The 22335-nt window shown below is 39.3% G+C and overlaps 1 protein-coding gene and 1 long non-coding RNA gene across 3 annotated transcripts in view; one reads left to right on the top strand and one right to left on the bottom strand.

Moving 5' to 3' along the window:
* LOC107267147 (insulin-like peptide receptor) overlaps positions 1–20541 on the bottom strand; it is a 20810-nt gene extending 269 nt beyond the window's left edge. Inside the window, exons 1-8 of one of the 2 annotated variants that reach the window (XM_025084387.1) lie at positions 19842–20541; positions 12660–13612; positions 11937–12360; positions 11200–11350; positions 10164–10341; positions 9872–10073; positions 6713–9773; positions 51–4973 (exon numbers count right to left, since the gene is read on the bottom strand). In XM_025084387.1, the coding sequence (XP_024940155.1) occupies positions 6714–9773; positions 9872–10073; positions 10164–10341; positions 11200–11350; positions 11937–12360; positions 12660–12922 (4278 nt within the window). In that variant the 5' untranslated portion in view covers positions 12923–13612; positions 19842–20541 and the 3' untranslated portion in view covers positions 51–4973; position 6713. Of the gene's footprint in view, positions 1–50; positions 4974–6712; positions 9774–9871; positions 10074–10163; positions 10342–11199; positions 11351–11936; positions 12361–12659; positions 13613–19841 lie in introns of those variants that run through there. The other variant, XM_025084388.1, reaches the window with a different exon arrangement.
* On the top strand, positions 13659–16123 carry LOC112494259. Its single transcript, XR_003059513.1, has 2 exons — positions 13659–15804; positions 15885–16123. It is a non-coding gene; the product is annotated as an uncharacterized LOC112494259 (long non-coding RNA).
* Positions 20542–22335: the final 1794 nt, after the last annotated feature.

The following is a 22335-nucleotide window of genomic DNA, read 5'->3' on the forward strand; positions in this document are numbered from 1 at the left end:
TGAAATACACTAGGAAAGTGGTGGATAGGGATGACAAAAAAAATAAATAATTTTTCGCGTGGGGTTTTGACACTTTTCTTTATTACAAAACTGAAAAAAAAAACGAAAAACTTCTGTGAGAGTAACAAACTTTTGGCTTATGTGACTAGTTGTAATACTCAGCGGCAATACTAAATTAACGTTATGCATTATATTCTGTGTTAGGGTTGGCGTTTATCAAGACTTTGTGTTACCGTGACAGAGCATGTGACGATACGTGAGTCACAAAGTGAAGAGTATGGAAGAACAGTGGAAAAAGACGAATGTAAGAAAATATGAAAATCATCCAAACCAACCGTTCCCCACAGGTCAATTCCCATATTTTTTTCAAGATCCATCGTAAAATCTGGACCAACCCGACGCGGAGCGTCGACTGCGCCTCGTTCGTTTGAACGGATGCAGAAAAAAAAAATACAAAGAAGAACAAAGAATTTCCATGATTCCCTTGGCTAGGCAACGTGCAGTGTCTTGATTCGTAAGCCACCCTGTATTAAAATACACATCAAAGATACAGTGTCGAAAAACAGTAGTAAAAACGTAACGAGGAACCACTGTGCGATTAGATTCGTCAAAAAAAAAATTGAACATCGAAGAGAAGATTTTAAAAAAATGTACGAGTCTACAAAATATCAATGAACTCTCGAGCCGTGAAAATATTTTTAAATTTACATTGCCAACCCTCGCGGCGGTAATCTTACACCCTAAGGAGCCAACTATACGGCTTTACAACCTACAAGACCTAACTAAAGCTCTATGCGTTTTTCTCCCACGAAAAGAGCAAGGAAAGTAAAGAGAAGGAAAGAGACAAAGAGATAGAGGGAGAAACTATAGAAAATAAAAAGGAAACAAAGACGATAAACGAAAATTACAATTAACAATTACGATATCGATTATCGTAATAGTCCGTCCGTATCAATATCGAAGTCTGTATCCTTTTTCTTTTCCCTATCGCCACTTAAACGTAACGTAACATAAGGCAATAATTTAACTTACTGTTTTAAGGTACATAAATATTACACTAGCTTATCAATGTTCATAGTCTCTGTCTTGGAAGACGGTATGGCAGGATTTTTGATTAGGAATAATTATTTCTCTCGTGCAGGTCGTGTTCCTTTGGCTCTCTCGTGATTGAACGCACGATGCGTATGTCTATTTATTTTAATATAATGTACGTATGTATTTGATGCATCGATGCGCACGTAAAGTGTACATCGCTATCCTCTTATACTGTAGCCCGTTTTACATTTGCATATTCGGCATTGGTTAAACACCTGGTAATGACGCTCCTGATTCTATCCCATTCTGTATCTTTTTTCTTATTTCCTCTCTAAAATAAATACGGGGCCGCGTTCCCTCTATATTAATCTGACTGGATGACCGATTGCTCGATCCGAATAACGTGAAGGAATGGAAAAAAAAAAGAAAAGTCAAAATGAAAAATCTACGTGTACGAATCGTGACTTCCTTAAGGAAAGATATTGCTACATCGGTTATCAGACTATTTTATTACCTTTGCTCATTTTCGCTTTTCTATTTGATACATCCCTTTAAATCCTTTTATTTTGTCATTCCCACGCAAACTCCCTTATTATCTCTCGATTCATTCACAGACATTGGGTACTATCTTGGAACTGATAGTTTTAATCATAATAATAATTGTACGTAGGAAGAACACGAATACCTGCTGTTTCTTGTGCACAGTTTTATTGTAACCCATTCGGGACCGTCCCGAGTGCCGCAGCGTTGCGTAACGAGTGAACACGTGTAATAAGCCATCGGTACCGTTCAGAGAACTCTGGTTATCGTTATCATTCGTTGGATGCTGATTCGTTTAAAAAAGTAAAATAAATACAGTAAAACGAAATACTCTACTTCGATGAACGAACTAGATGGAAATTTCGGCCGAGAGAAATGTCCATTTTTGAAATTTGAAGTAATAAAAATTCTTTAAGTATTCCTATATTTCTATGTCCATTTTTTCTTTCTCTCTTGCATCTCTCTCTCTTTCTCTCAATCTTTCGCGTGGCATTCCTCGTTCGCGATTCTCGTAAGAAACCAATAACGGAATTCAATAAAATAACGACAAAAAAACGGTCCATGAAAATGCCTCCCGTTACAACGCAAAAGGCGTATTGATTCGATTATACATATGTGGTATATCATATATAATATACACGTATATATCAGTCCATGATATGTTATGGCAGGTTGTCGAGATTATTAGCAGTAAATTAGATAAGTAGTGAAGTTCAGTCGTTATAAGAGTTCTAGTATAGATCCCAAATGGGTTAATAGTTTTTTGAACGCCAATACGTACAGAAAGAAACGGAGCGGTTGAAAAGGTGTCGGGGAGTTGGTAGCGTGTACATACAGAAGTGTAACAGTGGTTATAGATAAGAAGGAGAGGGGTAAATGGACAAGAAAGGGATAGAAAACACGCTTAGATAATACGGACGCGCGCGTATACAATTTTCTTTCACGCAAATCAGAAATCCTTTCCTTCTTCGTATTGTAATCCTTCATTTTTCTTTGTAAATATGAAAAAAAAAAACGTATCTCTCGCATACTTTCAGACTTGAAAAATTTTTCCTACTCTTAGTTTTTCGAAATTTTTTGTTCACAACATTTATGGCCGAGAAAGAAATTTTTTCACACATATTTTTTACCTTTCGATTGTCCTGGGAAATAATTTGCGTGGAAGGTAGGTATCTTTTTTCACTACGTGAGTAGATTCAGTAATTGCTGTTAATGAATGGAAAACGAATGAGAGGAAGAAAAGGATATCTTTGAAAATCGATAAAACTAATTACACTTGCTAAGATAAAAGTGTTACCAGTAGTAATCTTGTGCCACGCGATTCGCACAAGTTACTAGACTACTTCAGACACGCTTGTATTCTCTTTTTCTCTCTTATTCGCACGCACTCTCTCTCTCTCTCTCTCTCTCTATCATATACCTCCCAAAAAGAAAAAAAAATTATCCATCTAGCAATCACATTATAGAAATGTGCAAAGAATTAGTGCGGCTTCTGAAAAGCAGCCAACTTTCAAAATGCGTAATAGACCTTAAAAAAGCAAAGTTGATATCGGTTAGCAGGAATCCATATAGCGTTTTTTCCATGGGGCTTGAGAAAATCCTATCGCTTTTTGTTGTAATCGTTTTTTCTTCTTATATATATATATATATATACCTCATATACTTGACTGATATACACGGTTATTCAAAACCACTGTACAACCTGAAGATGGTTCTATCATAAGAATTAACAGAATTCAAATAGACGGAACCATCTCCTTAATAACCGTGAATATGCACATATATACCATATAAGCACATAGTGCTGAACAAGTTTTATTATACGAATCGCAAAGTTTTCTTAATCCATAAATATAAGTTTAACCTAGAAATTTACTACCGCATGACACATTAAAAATCTACGCGAATAAACGACGATCATTAAATTATAGAGGCGAGTTATCGAGTACGTAATTAGCCAAAAATGAATTTCTAGATTAAATTTTTAAATCTTTTTTTCCGCGACCGGAGCCACAATATACTTAAAGCTACCTACAAAGAAGCCTAAAAGAGAGACACGGTAGCGTAATTTCGCATCCGGTTTAAATATGTCGTGGGTCAGCGGTTGTCGGAGTCCTTGGGATCCACTTTGTGATAAGCATTAAGCATATTCGCAGAGCGACGACAACATTATTAATTGTTATTATTATTATTTTTTTTTTATTATTATCGCCAAGGTACTCCTAGTCACGCGACTCTTTTTCCCCAACGTATATGTAGTTGCACTTCTAATATGTGAAACAGGAAGGAAATACGTACTCTCGTGTTCTCCCAACGTATGAAGTACTTAATATGAGTAATATATACATATATGTATATCGTGTCCCCGGTGGGTACGTATATAATATATTCAGTCGGCCGTGCGTCAATCACGTATGTTTCCTCCCCTAAGAATATAAAAAAACGAAAGGTAAAATACAAAAAAAAAAAGAAAGCGATCCCCAAGGAAAAAACGCCACTTGACAATCCTGCCTTAAGGCACTAAACGGCCAAATTTAAATTTGACTACGTTTACAATATATTACACTATATACTATATCGTAATGTAACGTATAATTTGTACATGTAATAATATATATACTTCGTAGTTCGATTAATTTATATAGGGTGTGTAGACGCAAAAGCTCGCTTTTACATTAAAGTCAAACGGCCGATACATTGCGTTAACCCATTCGAGACCGATGTGCACACCGTGTGTGCAATAACAGTAATGTGCAATTATCAGTTCTGAGTAAACTAGTCGTCGAAATAAGATTTTTCTGGAACTAATGAAATACGTAAAGTACAGGAAAACAAAATTTGGCATTGGTTTTACTGTGTACCAAAAAATCTAAAAATTATCTACATCTAAAAAATTTCGCTCCTGGGGACCGTGTACGAAAAAAATCGTCGTCTCGAATGGGTTAAAAAAAAATAATCTGAACTAGCCCTACTACTAGTATTTGCCACTGTTACTATCTACCACTGTTGCTTCTACTAATGCTACTAACATTATTACTACAATTACATCTATCTACTCGATGTTACTTTGCTCACAGGATACAAGTATCAGCCATCGTTGTCACGACTGGTCATTTATTGTGCTTGTGAGTTACGTGCGTTATTGTAGAAAAACGACTATGCGTTTGTCATCGTTGTAATGTACAATTTTGCCAAGGCGAAGTGAGAGGAAATGGATGGAAAGAAAAATGATGGAAATTTTGAAGAAAAAATACACTTGGGTTGTACGCACTCGTTGATCACGAATTTCGTACTTTCTGCGATGCTCGTTGCGCGTTGTTTAAAATGCAATTTGAACGGAAGCCACGAATGTTTCCTTATCCGTGAATTGAATTGTTACTGCGGTGCCAGTGTGAACTCTACAAAGATATATAGACTGATAAATTAATTTTTAATTAAGAAATTAATTAAGTTTTAATTAATTTAATGCTGCACTTGTTCTGGAAGGACATAAAGCGAGACTTTGCATTTGCACGCTTCATATGACTGTGACGAAGATACTACAGTATACATATTTACAGAAGATATACTACCCGATAAGTAGCCAAGATAGGGAACTGTTATTTTTTTCTATATTATTTAACACGCGGTGCCCTGTTACTTGTACCTGGGGACCATCGAACAGAAATTTTTTAAATGCAACGTTACTTTCTGTAGAATATCTCGTAATGGAATAATTTTAAGATTTGTTTTCTGATTATTCATTTATGTGAAGTCGCTGCAGTTGAATAGCTCATTTTTTTCAATTAAATACTTTGATGAACTCTCCTTTGCCATCAGGTCAAGAATTATGTAAATATTCCGTTTAAAGACCTTATTCAAACTTAGACATTTTTTCATTGAATTATTAGCTGAAACTGTTGGAGCTTTTTTTAAAAACTTTGACAAATTTAAATTTGTAGAAAAGACAAAAGAACCAGCTGCTCGTGCACTTTAACTGGAACAAACTTTTATACTGCATACAATGATAGGAAGGGAGGGACAAAGAAAAATATGCAAAACTTGTCTTTTGTCGAAACTGACATCCCGCGAGTCGAGTCGATTCATCTTATTGAATTTTAAACTAGGCTCTCATCTCCCACCGTGGAATTTCCCTTGTGATCAATTTCGCAACTATCGCAACTATATACTAATAATATCGCAACTCGCAGACCCAATTACCTGGTAGAAAAGGAACTATTGTTGAATTAAAAAAATATATATGTAGGATAGTCATGTACCGATCGCTTCAATATGGAACGAAAACTGTAAATTCGTGTACTGATTCAGACTAAAAGAATGCAAATGTGTGTAGCTAGGAATGGAAAATCTTACAGAGACATAGATACGAGAAAAGGAACAATTAATTTTTCTGTAATGTTTAAAAAGGATTATCATAGTAAATTTCGAGACGAAGGACAACATGTATTAACATTAATCAATGGAGTAATTAATAACGACGATGAAGATAACCATAGCGATACGAGTAATAAGAGGATAATTAGATAATAATTGATAATGATGAGAATAATAGTAATAATAATAACAACAATATTAATAATAATAAGCCTACTTAAAATCTAATTGTTCAAACTGTCGGCAAATAAACGCGTTTTCGCGTATCCCCTGGGTATATTTCCCACTATTCATATGTATAAGTCCTTTCATTTAGTGTAGTAAAATACCGACGCGGTACTTACAGAATATACAGGGGATAATTTTGCTGACTACGAACATTCATATACATATATGTATATATATATATTTCCAAGGTCGACTGGAAAGACAGTCTTTTGGTCCGTCTAGAAGCGTGAAGCAGATTGTTCAGGATGGATCGATCCGATCGAATCAATAGAATATAGATCGGCTCGATCAAATCATCCCCAATCAGTCGATCGGACCTCATATACGCATAGATATATTTCGCTCTATAGACATCTCAGTTGTCTCCTAGATTGCCCTGAGTATCGTTTGTACCTGAATAACCTCGAAATCTCATGAGCACTAATTAGCGGTAAGCCATAAGTGATTCCTTGAACCAGGATTACGAATATTCAAGGATTCGAGATCTCACAAATGAATATAAAAAAAAAAAACAAGAAAATATAAATTGCCTAACCTCATCGATCAAGAGGGACGTCCTCCATGTTTGGAACGGTACTGAAATGCTGGAAGCCATTTTTGAAGATACGTCCTCTGCTGGTCCCCGCCTTCGTCTGGTCGAGGAGAGTCACGTTGTCTTCAAATTCCCTGATCCACCTAGCAGTTTCGTTACCCCAGTGGAAACGTATTGGCGCTGCGTGATGGTAGACCTTCTTGATTCCCAGGGTGCGTATTTCGACACCGGCTTCCGAGTGATAAAAGGAACTGTCGCAAAAGTCCTGCCCAAGAAAGGGTTCTAGTTCTGCGACTATTTCCATGAAGGTGGGCCTGTCGCTGGGTCGCCACTTGAAGCACCTCTCCATCATTTTATGAATGAGTTCAGGACAATTTCTTGGTATAGTGAGAGTGCCTTTGCGTAGAACGTAGTTAAGGACTTCCTCGTTTGAAAAGCCCTGGTAAGGAATCTCTGCCAAGGTGAGGATCTCGTAGAGGACAACGCCATAGGACCAGACGTCGGAGTCCGAGGTAAATACACCGTCGGAGAGGTTCTCCGGAGCCATCCATCTAATAGGCAGAAGACCCTTCTTGCCTATCTTGTAATAGTCAGTCTCATAGATGTCCCTGGCCATGCCGAAGTCGCCGATCTTGCACACTAGGTTCTTCGAGATCATGCAGTTCCTGGCGGCCAGATCCCTGTGAACGAATTTCTTTGATTCGAGGTAGGCCATGCCGTCCGCGATCTCTGCTGCCATTCTCAGAATTCTTGTTGTGTCGGGCACCATGTCCGTGTCGCGAATACGACGCAGGTACGTTTTCAGATCGCCATTCTCCATTAGCTCCATTATTACAAATGGAGGACTCCCTACGGACACTACCCCGAGGAGTTTGATTATGTGTGTCGTGGAGAAGTTTTTCATAACTGAAGCTTCGTTCAGGAACTCGTTCTTCTCTCGCTCACTGGCCGTATCAGCGATGGTCTTTATGGCAACCTTAACACCGGTATTCAATCTACCACGATATACCATACCAAAATTACCTAGACCCAGTTCCTCAAGGACCTCAACATCCTCACGGTTCACTTCCCAATGGTCCACAACGTACTTGGTCTCGATGTAATCGGGGTTGACACTAGCTATCAGTCTCTCTTGCGTCTTCTTCCGTTTATGCTTGTTGTAGAAGAAAAACACTGCCAGCAATATACCACAGACGAATCCCAGAGTCACCATCAGCGCCACCAACATCGTATTACTCCCCTTCAGTCCAATGGCGAACTTGACAGTTTTCGAGAAATTACCATCACCCGCTAACGATATGGAACGCACTCTCAGACTGTAGGTGCCCGGACTTAAATTTTTAATATGATATTCACCACGTTTCACGCGAAATTTCTTCTCCGTCAGACACTCGGTGCTCTTCTTTGCATCCTTTACGTCCAGATTCGTGTATTCCACATTGTACGCAACAATGAGACTATTAGGATCCCTTACAGGATCCCAGGAGACGATGGCGATACTGTTATTGAAAACTTTCACATTAACGTTATGCACATCGTCGGCATTAGCACTTTTGTTTGTCCTCGTGGTCGTATATTGAACAGGCGAGCACATCTGTACATCATTTTCGACTTTACGTCCACAAGCGGCGACAGAGATAGTATACATGGAGTAATGCTTGAGGTCCTTCAGAATCCAGGAACTGGTGTTGGCACTGACATTAAACACGAACGAGTAATAGATTCCATTGTAAATCTGTGTTTTGGTGTCATGGATGATCTTCGACACATTATGATCCTTTAACGGAATCTTAGAAGCCAGACCGTCATCAAAGTCTGTAGAATTATCTAAAGCGTTGGTGCTGCTGTATCTCTTGGGGATACAATAATCTTTCCTTCCGGGTGAGGTGTGTCCTATGGTCATATTCTCATGGCACAAGATCTCAAACTTCTTGGACGTGACCACCTCGGCATCACTGTCCTTACAACAAGATTGATGATCTATTGAAGGAGTTCTTACTGTAACTTCCTGAGGTATCTCGATCTCTACTTCCGGTAGAAGACCGTACTTACAGTAATCACGAGTAGACAAAGCCTCTTGATCATCTGGACGTATGAAACCTGATACTATATAATAACCAATCGGTCCATTGGGCATTTCTGGAGGATCCCATTCGACGACGATCTCCTTATCACTCGTAGGGAAGGAATTCACGTTCATGGGTACGGTAGGGATATCACTCTTAGTGCGGAAGAAGATAATATTCGAGAGTCCGACCGGGTCAAAGTTATTCTTGGACCTAGAGGTGAACGTCTTCACGTAGACGGCATATTGAGTGAATGGCTTCAGATCCGTAACAAGGTTCGAGACTGTTGTCGAAGTGTTGTCATCAGGGACGTCCACGTCGACAATCTCCCAGTTATTGTTACCGCAGGAGTCACTGTCGTATGTGATATTTTTATTCTCTGTCTCAATGTAGCTCAAAAGGTAACTCAGAAGACGTTGATCATTTGAGGGTTTATAGCTGTCCCATACGAGATTCGCATAATAGGATCCTTTGTCGCTTACTGTGATGTTAATATTAACAGTATTGCAAGCGACCTTCTCGCCATTAGATTCCGGATGCACTTCAAGGTCTGTGATGTTTGTAATTCCCGCTATCTTGCTCATGTCGAGGATTTTCGAGATACAAAGTTTGGGATTGTAGTGAAAGAACAATCTGCCATTTAATATCTGTACTGGTTGGTCGCTGGAAAATAGACTAGATAGATTGGGATTGTCCATGACTATGAGACTTGCGTTATTATATTCAAGTTTTTCGCCCCTGATCACCCGGAGCTTCCTCAGAAAGCCTAACGTAGTGATGGAGGAAGAGTGAGTCACTTTCAAATACCCTGTGATCTCTTCTATAAGGCCGAAGGAATCTGACAACTCGTTCATTATATTCGGATTGCCGTTACGAATTTGAAACTCCAAAGCACCCTTAACAAGCGTCGTACCCCGGAACCTTTGAACGTCGGAGATGTGCCTGATAATGCCACCAATTCCAAACTTGCTACAGCGACCCTTACACAGTCGGCACTCCTAAACAAACATGGAGACACAACGATTTATAATTTTTTTAAATATATCAATCTCGAGCTTGTTAAATTTATTAGTTTTTCTTAGAAGTATTTCTTTACCTTGTATTCATCTGGACCATCCTCGTGACCTTCCTCGTAGCTGTCCTCATAGCCATCCGGGCATTGATTAATGCAAGAACCATTAAACGGTCGCCATGAGATTCGCTCCTCTTCAAAGTCGTTGGATTTTAATCTGGTGATTTTGTTATTTATATCTTTACACTCAGCCTTGGTAATACATCGTCTCAAGAGATATGAGTATCTGGAATATTATCAAAATTAAAAATCTAAAAGATGTTCTTGTGAATAAGAAATAAGGATCGATTACTCTACTACGTAAAGGATGACTTACAAGTGAGGTGGACAGCTCTCGACGCATCTTCCCTCGTGCCTAAAATGCTCGCAGACATAGCAATCGCTGTCTAGAGGCCCAGAGCATTCCCCAAGACATTCTTTATGGCAAGGAGGCTTTTCAATTTGCTGACAGTGTTTGGCCGTCCAGCAATGACCGCCAGGACACTGCGAGCATCCTACAAAAATAAGAGCAAAATTAAAGACAAAAGCACATCCTCATCCGAGACAACGATCGAACTTAAAACTCATAAAAGCACAACTGCTTCCTTATATAAAATGAAAACTGTGTATAACTGCAATAGTACCTAGTAATCATACATCGGCGCATGCGTCCCTTATATAATCAGAGACCTGTTCAACCATCACTAAATCATGATAAGAATTTTTAAAGAAAAGGCATTGCATTTAATTACAGATATCAATACAAGTATTAACGAGGCGCTACCACGAAACAACTAAAGGCTTGCCGATTGAGTATCCAGAATGAAAAGAAAAAAAAAATAAGTGAAATAATTTTGTCAATGAGGAACGTGTTTGCGAATGATAAAATTTCAGTATTCGCTTCCAGCGACCAGCGGTATATAATGATATATTCTAAAGTACGATAGCGCCAACTGGAATTGCAGCCATTAAACTTTCAAATATAGCAGACATATTAGCTAATACCTTGACCTACGAGCGTCGTATGACGTTGAAAAATTTCTTCAAATCATCACGTCATTCACAACTGTCGTGAGAACTCAGTAAGCCTGTAGCTATTCTAACATTTTCAATGAATATGACTAAGAAGCTAATTTAAGTTATTACGATTAACGGAGCTTGGGTTATATCCGTTCTACTTTCCACAAATATTTTCCGGCAATATTAAATTTGGAGCTTCAAAATATCTTCTTCAGGACTATTCACTCTCAGCCAAGTCATTTATTGATGGATGTAAATTTGTTTTAAAAAATACCACGGGTCTTGTATACATTATTAATGAAATGCATGAACCATTGTGTATTTGCTTAATGGTAAGCATCTGTATTACCCACCTGGACAATTTTTTTCCTGATTTTCCTTGATGAAGTTCTCACCGGCTACCACGATTTTATTCCAATTCACAGTTTTCGTGTAACAGAGATGCGGGTTTTTCTCAATCCTAACACTACCTCTGGATATCTTGGTGAGCTTCTTCAGGCCTATCTGATAATTTCAAGAGAGTTCAGAGATCAGACAGTTCGTTAATACGGTTAACTTGTTAACGTTTGTTAACCTACGGGTCAAGTAGACCGACGTACAAATTGAAATAAAGCTTCGAAGATGCTCCTGATCGTTTTGATTTTGCGTGGGAAAAACAATTGGTGACTGAGCTGTTCACAGATACAGACACGACTACGCGACTTGTGTCACAGTAAATCTAATTTGATACCGATATCTAGATTCTTTAGAAACTTCTGAGGAATAGAGAAATATAGAAGAACATAAAGAGACCCGTAGAAAATGATGTACATGACAAAATTCATATTGCCCAATATTTCAATTTTGTATCTTAATAAAAATAATATAGACATTCGACTGCTGATTAACTATGGATCATAAAGTCAATGCATGAATTTATGGGAATTATGCGTTAGTAGTTTTCCACTTGAGTTTATTAATAGGTATTAGCAATAAGCTATTTGCTATTAATAAACCTGTTAATAGCAAATATCAAAAGGATAACGACTAGTCTTTGGCATATGTAATACCATAAAAGAAAATCAATTAACATATTCCTCCAGCAACTCACCTCTTGAAGACTTGGCATCTCGTATACCATGAAGGCATAATCCGTGAAAAGAATGTTACCCCGGATGACCTCAAGATTTGGGAATAAAGAGCCTAAGCTTTTCATTCCATACACACGATACAAGAGGAGATAACCAGTGATTTCCCTTAGAGCAGGAAAACTGAAGTTTTGGTAATCCAACTCAGTATTGTTGTGAATCAATACAATCTGAAGAAAGCCCTCGATCACCACACAATTCCGAAGAGACTCAAAATTCGTCAAGTTGTTTCTAATGTCCATAGTCTGACAAATCCCTTCACCGAGCATCGTATTTTTATTGCGTCTTCCCTTTTCGCGCACCTCCTCACTGGACTTCAAACTGGTCTTAGGTAAATTTGACGGACTCGTAGACTGTACATTTTTACCAGATGATCCGCTAGTGGAGCTGCAATGCAAAATAGACATTCGTTAAGAAAATTAGGTCTGGAGAATGGTAAGAAAGTATGTTTGATAAGTATTTGTGCATACGAGGGACATCCAACCTATTGTTTATCCAACTGAAACTTTTCAAGAGATAAACTGAGCCAGTTTTATCTGCGATGACGAAATATCGAAATAGACCCGCAGTTTACACTTTCTGACATCGTCAATTCTTTAATAATTTTACTCAAAGATAAAAAAGGGTATCGCACTTTATAAGACTTTCATGAAGTGTGGGATAAAAGCCTAAATAACTTTCATTACCTTGGATTATTGTTCCTGTAGGTTGAATATCCCTCAGGATTGAAGTCCTTGGAGTGCTCTATTTGAGAATTACGTGCTTGATCTAGTTGAGTTATAAAATCTTCCTTGATTCTATCATCCTCCCCAGGAGCATATTTTCCTTTTGATGTTTTATCCTGGTGCTTGGTGAGAAGCTTGAGTCTTTTGCGATCCGCAATCATGTCCTCGCACAGAACAGTCACCAGGAGGGTGAAGAGAACGACAAGTAACAGCTTCCTCTTCATTTTCGCAGCTTATGGAACCGACTCGACGGCTCTTCTGTATGCTGTACAATATCTTCTAGAGTCTAAGTACGTCTGAGTACATTCTAGCACTACTTCCAAGTTGCTTTAGTATATCCTAGAAGATGAGTACTGATTAAGGATGGACCGCCACTTCATCCCTTAGAGGATGTCAGGTTCCTTGTCTCTTCTTCTCTGGATGAGATTTTTATTCTTTACCAATTAGTAGTTATTACCATCTCTACTGTCATCACCACTGTCGCTGCCTTGAGTAACAACACTATTACCTCTCGCGATAACACTGCTTGAAAACACCGGCAACCAGAGAGTGAGAACTCCTGTGGATGTTGTTCTTGATATGAGCTCTCAAGACTTGATTGACAATTCTGGGCCACCCACGTGTTTCTCTTTCTCCCTCTCTTCCTCGCTCTGTCTTTAGCTCTTCTTCTTGCTTCTTTTTCTTTCAGTTACTCGTATTACACTTCGTCCAAGACATCGATTGCCTTAGACTCTCTTGGAGAAAGAACCTATCGAGCTGCCGTTATAACACGTAGACCTTGATGTCTCTTTATATACATGCATTGGTAACTAACACTTCCTCACGATGCACAGTTGGTTAAAGGAGCTTCTTATTGAATATGAAAAACTTTTTGGTCTTCATCTTTATGAGGATGGTGAGGCACGCGTTTTCACCTAGAACAAATAAAACATTTGCTATTGTGAGATGACAATTTATTTAACTGCCCAAAACATTCCTTAAACAATTTCATAACACTGAGACAATTCTGCGGGCGTGAACTGTAGCAATAGTACCACAGTAGATATATTCTAACCTCGGTGTTGAGTAAGAAAAAATCATAGAGGTGAGTCAGCCGAAATTATTCATACTGCTTAATAATAACAATCCACAGAAAAAGAGGATGAAGAGGATGTAGATGTTTAAGGAATAAGACTCTACGACTTGAATTACATAGATCTGTAGACGTAAACGTCGTATAAGACAAAAGTACGTAATTAACGTCCTAGTAGTTTCAAATGGTTTGTCTAGGACCAGTATGTTACCCCAGACGTGGGATTAACAATACAGAGGCCAGGAGGCACGTCGCTTTCTCATGCCGAAAAATTTCGAAATCGTATGTTGAACACGTTGAATACCAGACCTATCGAACACGTTGAATACCAGACCTAACTCAGCTCGTCTGATCCGTTTATTCCTAAGTTGAAGTCTTCGCTATTAGACACCTCGACAAAATTATCATTTCTGCGCAAAACATTTCCATCGCTGTCTGTCACCCGTGTGATCCTAGAACGTAGGAGAAATTATCAGTCGAATTTTATACATTTTCATTGAATTTGGTAACGCCGGTAACCGACACGGCATTCAAAATAAACATACTTATGTAAACTCGTGCATCACATGAGAGGGTACCACGTTTCCTTGCTTTATGAAATACATGATTATCCATCTCCGAGGATAATTAGTGTTTAATGAACATCCCGTTACGATCGGATTCATTGCCTTTAGGGCTTGACTGATCATAAATCCAGCTTCGAATTTCCATTTTGAGAGAAGCCAAATTCGTAACGACTACCGGTAACGAGTGCGTTGCGAAGCCAATCCTTTCCCCCTGTTGTATATGATATTAATGTGTTACAGATATGTCCCATTTCTTGCCTTGTTGTTACTTTTTTTTTTTAGTATTATCCTTATAAACCTTTTACATTCATCTCCAGATGCTCTACCCTCAATTTTATGTACCGCTACGTGAATGTGTTGTACTTTGTGTGGATTTGGAAATCGGAACAATAACGTGAATAGGGTAGCTGAGAGTATGGCAAAGACGATTTTGGGCTAAATCTGCACTGCAAGTAAAAAAAAACGAGAGGAACGCGAAAACAACGAGTGAATGAATAAGTATGAGAGAGCGAGAAAAAAACTGAAGAATGTAAAAGCTTGTGAAAATAAGAGGGAAAGCGTTTCCGTTAGTCTCAATCCACCTACACGATACGATTAGGTTCAGATAGGACGAGGGCCGAGTATTTTTACTATCAGCAAAATAGCTGGCATCCTCCTCCCTCGCGCGAGTGGGAGCGTTACCCAGTTAATGGAAAAACAATATTTTCTGGTAAACAAGGAGGCAACCGCTGACTACGACGACGTCGGCGATCGGAGCCATGAGAATTGGGGCAACGTTCGTAGGACGCGACAGTGAAAAATTCGTCGAGTCACGAAGGAATTATAATGGAATCTGATATCCCCAAAGGCTCTTGGCGTTCGCACGGCTCACCGGGCATGCGACTTTGAATTTTCTAAGCTTGCATAAGGCTTTTGCTTTGTTAAGCGCAATTACCTTATCTCCATTATACAACGTGCGATAGACGAATTCAATCGAGAGAGCGATAACGCAGCCTTCCTTCGTTTGTTTTCATTTCTTTTTTTCAACAGCAATTCTCATTGTCTAGCTACATGCAGCTGATTCTCTCTTTCCCTCGTGATACATCTTGCCCAACATCACTCATTCACGCCTACTAATATTTTTCTCTTCTACGCAGTATAACCCCGTGGCTGCTAACCCGCACAGATTATTCCGCGCACGCGACTACGTATGCACATACACATGTAACCTCTGGCCAGCTTCTGCAAAGCGACATGGGGGCTGCCATGGATTTTCCAGCATAAACAACAGACCAAGCAAATCTTTTAGCCTCTATTCTCTCATGTTTTAACACATTGGTGAACGGATAAAATTTTTCATTAAAATTGAATGAGAAAAATAAGTTTTAGAAATTACCATGAGAAAACTATTACCGCGAGACACGTGGACATCGTCGTAATAATTGTGAAGGTCGAAATGCCGTTTCAGCTACTGCAAGTAAATTTTGATGTACGATACGTAAATTTTACATAGCAAGTAGTGTAACAGTGAGTGCATGGTGAATATAAATATTAATAATTTTTACGTAGCGCAACGTAAAAGAAAAAAAGAAACGAGAATAAAAAAGCAGGTGAGTAGAGGTCACGCGTTGCAGTCCAACTTTACTGCACCGTAAAAATGGCTTAACTCAAGCAGTGAATTTTAAAATGCAAACATTTCTTTCAACGAAGCTAAGTAATAGATGCGAAACAGAGTATTTGTTTGATGTGAAACTTCACTTTCCACAAATGTGTAAATAGCACAATAAAATTAAATTGACATCCTCAAACTGTATTTTTCAATTTTTTTGGCGAACAGAAAAATTCACCTTATCGCCCTATATAATCTGTATGATGTTCAAAATACTTCTCTTTACCATACATAACTTAGATATTTCTACGTAATATTTTCCAAGATGTCATGTCTGCCTACTGTTACCGTGATTTTCACGCTAATTTTTAAATGAAAATTTTGTCCTCGCAAAAGACAGAATTCCCCCCCAAGCATTCACAGATAAGCCAGGTATCGGTATCGTTCGTAACGTAAGCAATGATGTGCTCGTAAAGGTTATTTTGATTTATAGAAATATCAGGAAGCTCGAAGACACCAGAAAATAGGTAGTGAGAAAATGAGAGATTGAAATGAAGAGTACTAAGAGAGCCAGAGAGAAAACATGTTATAAGGAGTTAGTGAAAAAAAAAGGGAGCAGGGCCGCGCAATAACATCGTGCGTACGACATCATGACGCGTACTCATGCTTTTTTGCGTCTCGTTTCCTCTAACCTCGAACTGAATTGCGCAGCGTGCGCGAGTTGCTTGGTTGGGTTGTCTGAGTCGGTTGATGAAAATGAAAATTGTACCGATGGAATATGAGTTGTGCATACTGTAAATATGACCAATAGAATTATCGTAGATAGAGGTGAGTACCAGCAACGTTATATATATTGTAAAATAATTGTAGTAGATGGCAGTGGACAGGCAATTTGTAGGAGAAAGACCGTTAGAAATTTAAATATTCCAGAGAGTCGACCGTCTCGAAGCCGGCGAGAATTCGAATCGTCTGAACAAGAAGCAAACATTCGTGCCATTAAGGAATTGTAATGATAACCTGCATAGTCAATTCCTCGATGGGTGTGACTGTTTTTTAGTTCTAGAATCTCTCACGGGAGAGCGAAAAAACGTAGTCTAATCGAACGACGTCGATGACGCTAATAATCGGACGCGACCATGGTCCCCCCTTTACTCGTTCTCTTCTACGTCAGTTTCTCACTATCTTCTTCTGATTGAGGGCCTACGATATTATGAAATATAATAGGCTATCCACGATCCAGAAAATTCTAATAGAATAGAATAATACGATATTCAAGGCATCGAGGTTTGACAGTAAATTTGTAATGAATTTTGAATAGGAATGATAACCCGATAAATTACAAGTCAATATCGCCATTACATTGTAAACACATGAAGTTTTGAAACGGCAATTTTTATTTATTTTAATCAATAGTCTAATCTGTTAGGTTTTGCTATTGATTTTAGAAATAGGAAACACATATCTGTTTCTTGCATGCGTGTATGTCATTTACAGACTACTTTAAACAGCGCATTACAGACCAAGCATGAAATTCCCCTAATTTTTTAAAATCCTCGGCCTCCGGATGGACAAATGTATATGTCTCTATTTATGTGATAGACAATTCTATCTTATATAGAATCACAAAATAGCACAAGGTTGCGTGTCTTATGAGTGCTCACCTGACAGCCTATGTTTGCTATAAAAAAACGGTGAAGTAAAAGTACAAACACAATTAGTAATGTTGGTTACATGTGATGCTTCATTCATCATGCTTAACAAAAGAGATAATTTTATCTCATTCATACTCTACCAAAATATATGGTAGATATGGTTTATCTCAGAGCACGATGAAAAAGTATTTTTATTTAACCGTCATATTTTCTCCATATTTACATCAATGCCGTGATCGTTTAGTAAAGCGAGCGTATGACTATATCCTATGTAGAAAATTAGGTATGGATCTGACTAGATCACCCCTCCTATTTTGCTAGGCTTTTATTCAGGCGTCTAGCATGGAAGGCAAGTCGGGACCGGTCTGTAGATACAGTTTTTACGTTAGACCATCGACGTATAATATGAACTACGCATAGACATTGGAAAAATGGTCGGCTGAAAAAAAAGATAGCGACTGGTGGCAGCCAAGCTCTGTCTCTTTTTAATCAACAGCCAAAGTACGAAAGTATAGAGAACGTAGCCAATAGGAGCATTAGAAAAGGAGAGCGATTGACCGCCATCTCGTTACCTCCTTGTTTATTTGAGCGAATACTTTTTCAAAGAATTTGAAGCAGGGATCGCGTACTCCATACTATACGTTAGGCTAACACACTTTTATCAGTGCTTTATGTGTAAAAGTATTACTTTGTCATATGGTCTTGAGAGATACATTTTAGTAGCGAGTTTATAGTTTCACATCCTGCCATCTAGTGGGGACATACATATTCCGAGTTATATCTAACAAGAAGAAAGTCAATTTGTACAAATTCAATAGTACTGACAGTACTACCAGTACTGTAACCAACGCTATGTCCTTATTCATCCATACGCATCTAAGAGAGATGTAATTACTTTGACAGTACTGTCAGTAAATTTCGGAGCACACCCTATATAAATTCAATAGATAAATATAAGAACCTAAGATCAATTTTGAGTAAATATTTGATTAAACTAATACAAAAAAAATAGTAACGTGAATTTAATGAATTATTGAATATATGCATTTGTATAAGGTAATGAAATAGGACAATTGTGATCTTTTAAGGAATCTCTTAAACACTTGTGTCAACTTAATACTACACATCGTAATCATCATGCGAGTCTATCTGTAACCCGAATTTGTTGACTTTGTCAGTTTTCTGTTGGATTAGTTTAGCTTACGTCTCTAAAGCTAGTACCTTAAAGGTTGTTAAAAAAAACATTGTTATTTAAATGCAGCATCATGTGCTCGCGCTCCAAATAATGGAATTAACATTGTATTTATACGTATGTGTACAGTTGGATCGTAACATTAATTTTTAAGGGACCACCTTTCTACATATTAGAATGAACCTAGTTGACTTACGATTACACGAGAGATACATTGTCAAAACCTTGATACCCCGAATATTGTAATCTTGCAGCCGCGTCTGCTATTCTACAACCGACTCTGGCTATACAGACACTCCGTATAATCGCGTTTACCCCTGAGATCTCTTTCTAAGTTATTCTGGCAACGGGAAGGCTTTTCGCACTCTACTCTGCCACTACGTTACCCGCGCTCTGTTAACGCACTCGACCTATGACAATAGAGTGGGGGCTCTTCGTAATCTCGCTCTCTCGCTAGTGCTAGCTCCGAATGCATGATTATGTGTATAGAGAATCAATTGTTTTAATCACGATCTGTTATGCTCCTGCCATTATGACGCACCATAAGGACTTCGAATCCTTGATGAAAGACAGGTCTGCCTCTCTCTTTCTCTCTCGTTCGCTTTTACATCCTCCATCATTCTAGAGATGCACTTGCATGAACAGACAGCGCCAGAGCTTAATGCTGCGTAGCTCAAAAGTTTTCTAACCATCAAAGATCGATAGATGCGACCGTACCGAGTTGGAGAATAATGGTGTCTCAAAGAGAAGGCCGTATCGGCCACACTACAATACCAAGCGACCGTAGACGGAGAAAAGAGGGGCAGACTGGGAGAGTGAGGGAGTGAGACAGGGAGAGTGTAAAGAAAAAGATGGATAAAACCACGGAGAGAAGAGAGAGCAAGAAAGGTTCGCGTGGCCGAAAACGTGAACGCGTTCCGGTCTGAAATTCCAGTCGGCCGTACAGTCGAGAGTTTTCGAGGAATGGAGTGAGACAGAATTAAATAATAAAATAAATAGTTATTACCAGACTTTTGGAATTTCGAGTCTTTTGGCTTACAATTAGCGGAATTTATTTTCGTATTTTAACGTACTTCCTGTATATCCAGCTGCGATTAGATGCTTAACGGCAACATTGACGACAATGTACGATCGCATGGACCTACCGTCGTTTACGTTCCGCAATTGAAGAATCTATTTGACGTGCGGCCTTTTCAGGCCGCAAAACGGCGTAGCAGGCCCGCGTCTCGTATTGCGTAGTAGGCGCTTGAATGGATTACGTCACGCGCCAGAGGCAGGCAGAGCAAGCAATCACCAACACACATACACACACGGCACTTGTTTACAACTTTGCTAGGATTTTGTTTTTCTCTAGGTACTTCCACACCGTCACGGATGTCAGTAAGTGTTCGCATTTCAATCGACGCGGTTTACGTAGTTTCATCATCGTCGGCGTCGTCTTCGATATATGTCGCACGCTGTATCCTACCGCAGTACCATGACGCTCGTAATCCCTACGACCATTGCAACACGATACTTCTCGACGACGCACTTTTCCACCCTCCGTCAGACGCCCCCTGGCCGCCCCGAGGTGAGGGAACAATCGATCGCGGATGCAGGACTGTGGGTGGATGCCATTCTTCCTAGGAATATCACCCATAAAACGATCCCCACGTGTTACTTTACTAAAGAGGAATTTTTATATTGCAACCTAGCCTGGTAGACGCCCACCTTGGCGTCTATTGGCACTCTCTGACTCTCACCAGCTCGTTTATCTTCGTATTTCCCACAGAGAACACCATTATCGTCGTAACGTTTGCTCTCGTCGTCCTCAACGTCGTCATCGTCGTCTCCTTCGGCACTGGCACCATATCACTACTACTACTACTAGTATACTACCGCTACGACACTAGCCTGCCAACGGCAGCAGCACCAGCACCAGCACTAGCGCGACCTCGCAGCGACGCCGTGGGCTACCTCTTATTTTTTAAATATTTTTACTCCTCTTTCACGTCCTTTAGAACCACTGGCCACGTGGCCATGAATATCACACGGTTCTCCACACACTGACTACGATTCCTATGCACCTGAGATGTCATGTGCTCTCGTTGTTATCGTCGTTGTCGTTGTCGCAACTCGTACAGAAGACAGGACGTGTCGAAGTTCACTGCACGCCATACAAGCGAACACTACATCACGACGAACGAGTCAGCTGGTCTGATGTTGACTCAAGCATAGGCGTAGGAGAACGTGGGCACAGTATCCTAACCTAGCCTGGAATTCGAGCTGTTGTATCCCTACCACCAAGAGTCCATCAGATGCGCCTGCTTTATTCCTTTCCTGTCGTGGTCCCCTATCCCACGTAGGGTCTCCCGCACTCATTCTCCCTCTTACTCTTTCTCATTGTGCCTATATATTTTTTATCCTAGTTTCTTCTCTTCTCTACCCGCCTGACCCCTATCCCTGCCGCCATAACCGTCTTTCCCTAGACGCCTGAGACGTAGAACCTTGCTGCATGGAACTTCTTTCACTTTTTATGCTTATTCTATACTTCCAATGATACCATGCTCTGCATAAGAAACAATGTAAATTATACCCCTATCGTCATCATTAAATATATTCAAAATATCAAGATACCAGATTTTGCAGACTTCGATAGTAATCCACCCCGTCCATTTTAGTAACTGTCATTATTTTCAGGTAACGCCGTTTACTCATTTTTTTTATTTATTGATTATACTCTAAAATTTTGTGTAGGAATTTATATCGACGTATGCATCCCATGAAGCGAAGCGCGTGAATTCCTTCAAGTGCATATCTTGTAGCGTCGCTTTCATGAAATCCAACACCTGACTTACCGACGGTTTCGCATTCTCACGAGAATTTGTCGCTCCTGTTTTATCCTCACGTCACCAACAATAAGAATCGATCCGGTGCCGCTTGCGTCGCACGACGAGCCTACCGCTTGGAATTCCAGCAGGGGAAATCCTCGGTATTCGTTCTACCGTTACTCGCTCTTTCTCTCTTCCTCCCAACCGCCACTCTTGTCACTCTTATTCTCATCTCTCTCTATCTTTCCTTCGTCTATTGAAACAGTAAACGAGAGTGAGACAGAGAAAGGTTCCCTGTCTTTTTTTTCCTTTCTTATTTCTCTCGGTTATGTAATTAGGTGTTTGCTTACCGTTTAACTACGAAGAAGGTGCTAATGGTGCAATATACGAGACCATCCTAAATTACCAGAAGTTATACAAGATGCAGCTCATGAAATTTCTACTGCACAGAATTATTAATAAAGTCATATAATAAAACAATTTTGTACAATTGTCAAGTATTGTGTGTATATATACATATATGTATGTACATACATATACAATAAGTGGATATCGAGGGAAGGATCATTCGAGAACTACAAGGTTCCTTTAGCTGAATGGATTCAATTATTCAATTGACTTTTGGAACCAGCCGTGAAAGAATTCCATGTGTACGGATCGGTCTAGATTTTGAAGTTGTAGCAATTTATATTCATAACCATGAAGTACGTGATGATACCGACATGGACGTGTTGGATTGCATCATGAAATTAAAGGC

Source organism: Cephus cinctus, unplaced genomic scaffold (assembly GCF_000341935.2).
Source record: "Cephus cinctus unplaced genomic scaffold, Ccin1 Ccin1_scaffold0351, whole genome shotgun sequence".
In the NCBI taxonomy this organism is placed as follows: Eukaryota; Metazoa; Arthropoda; class Insecta; order Hymenoptera; family Cephidae; genus Cephus; species Cephus cinctus.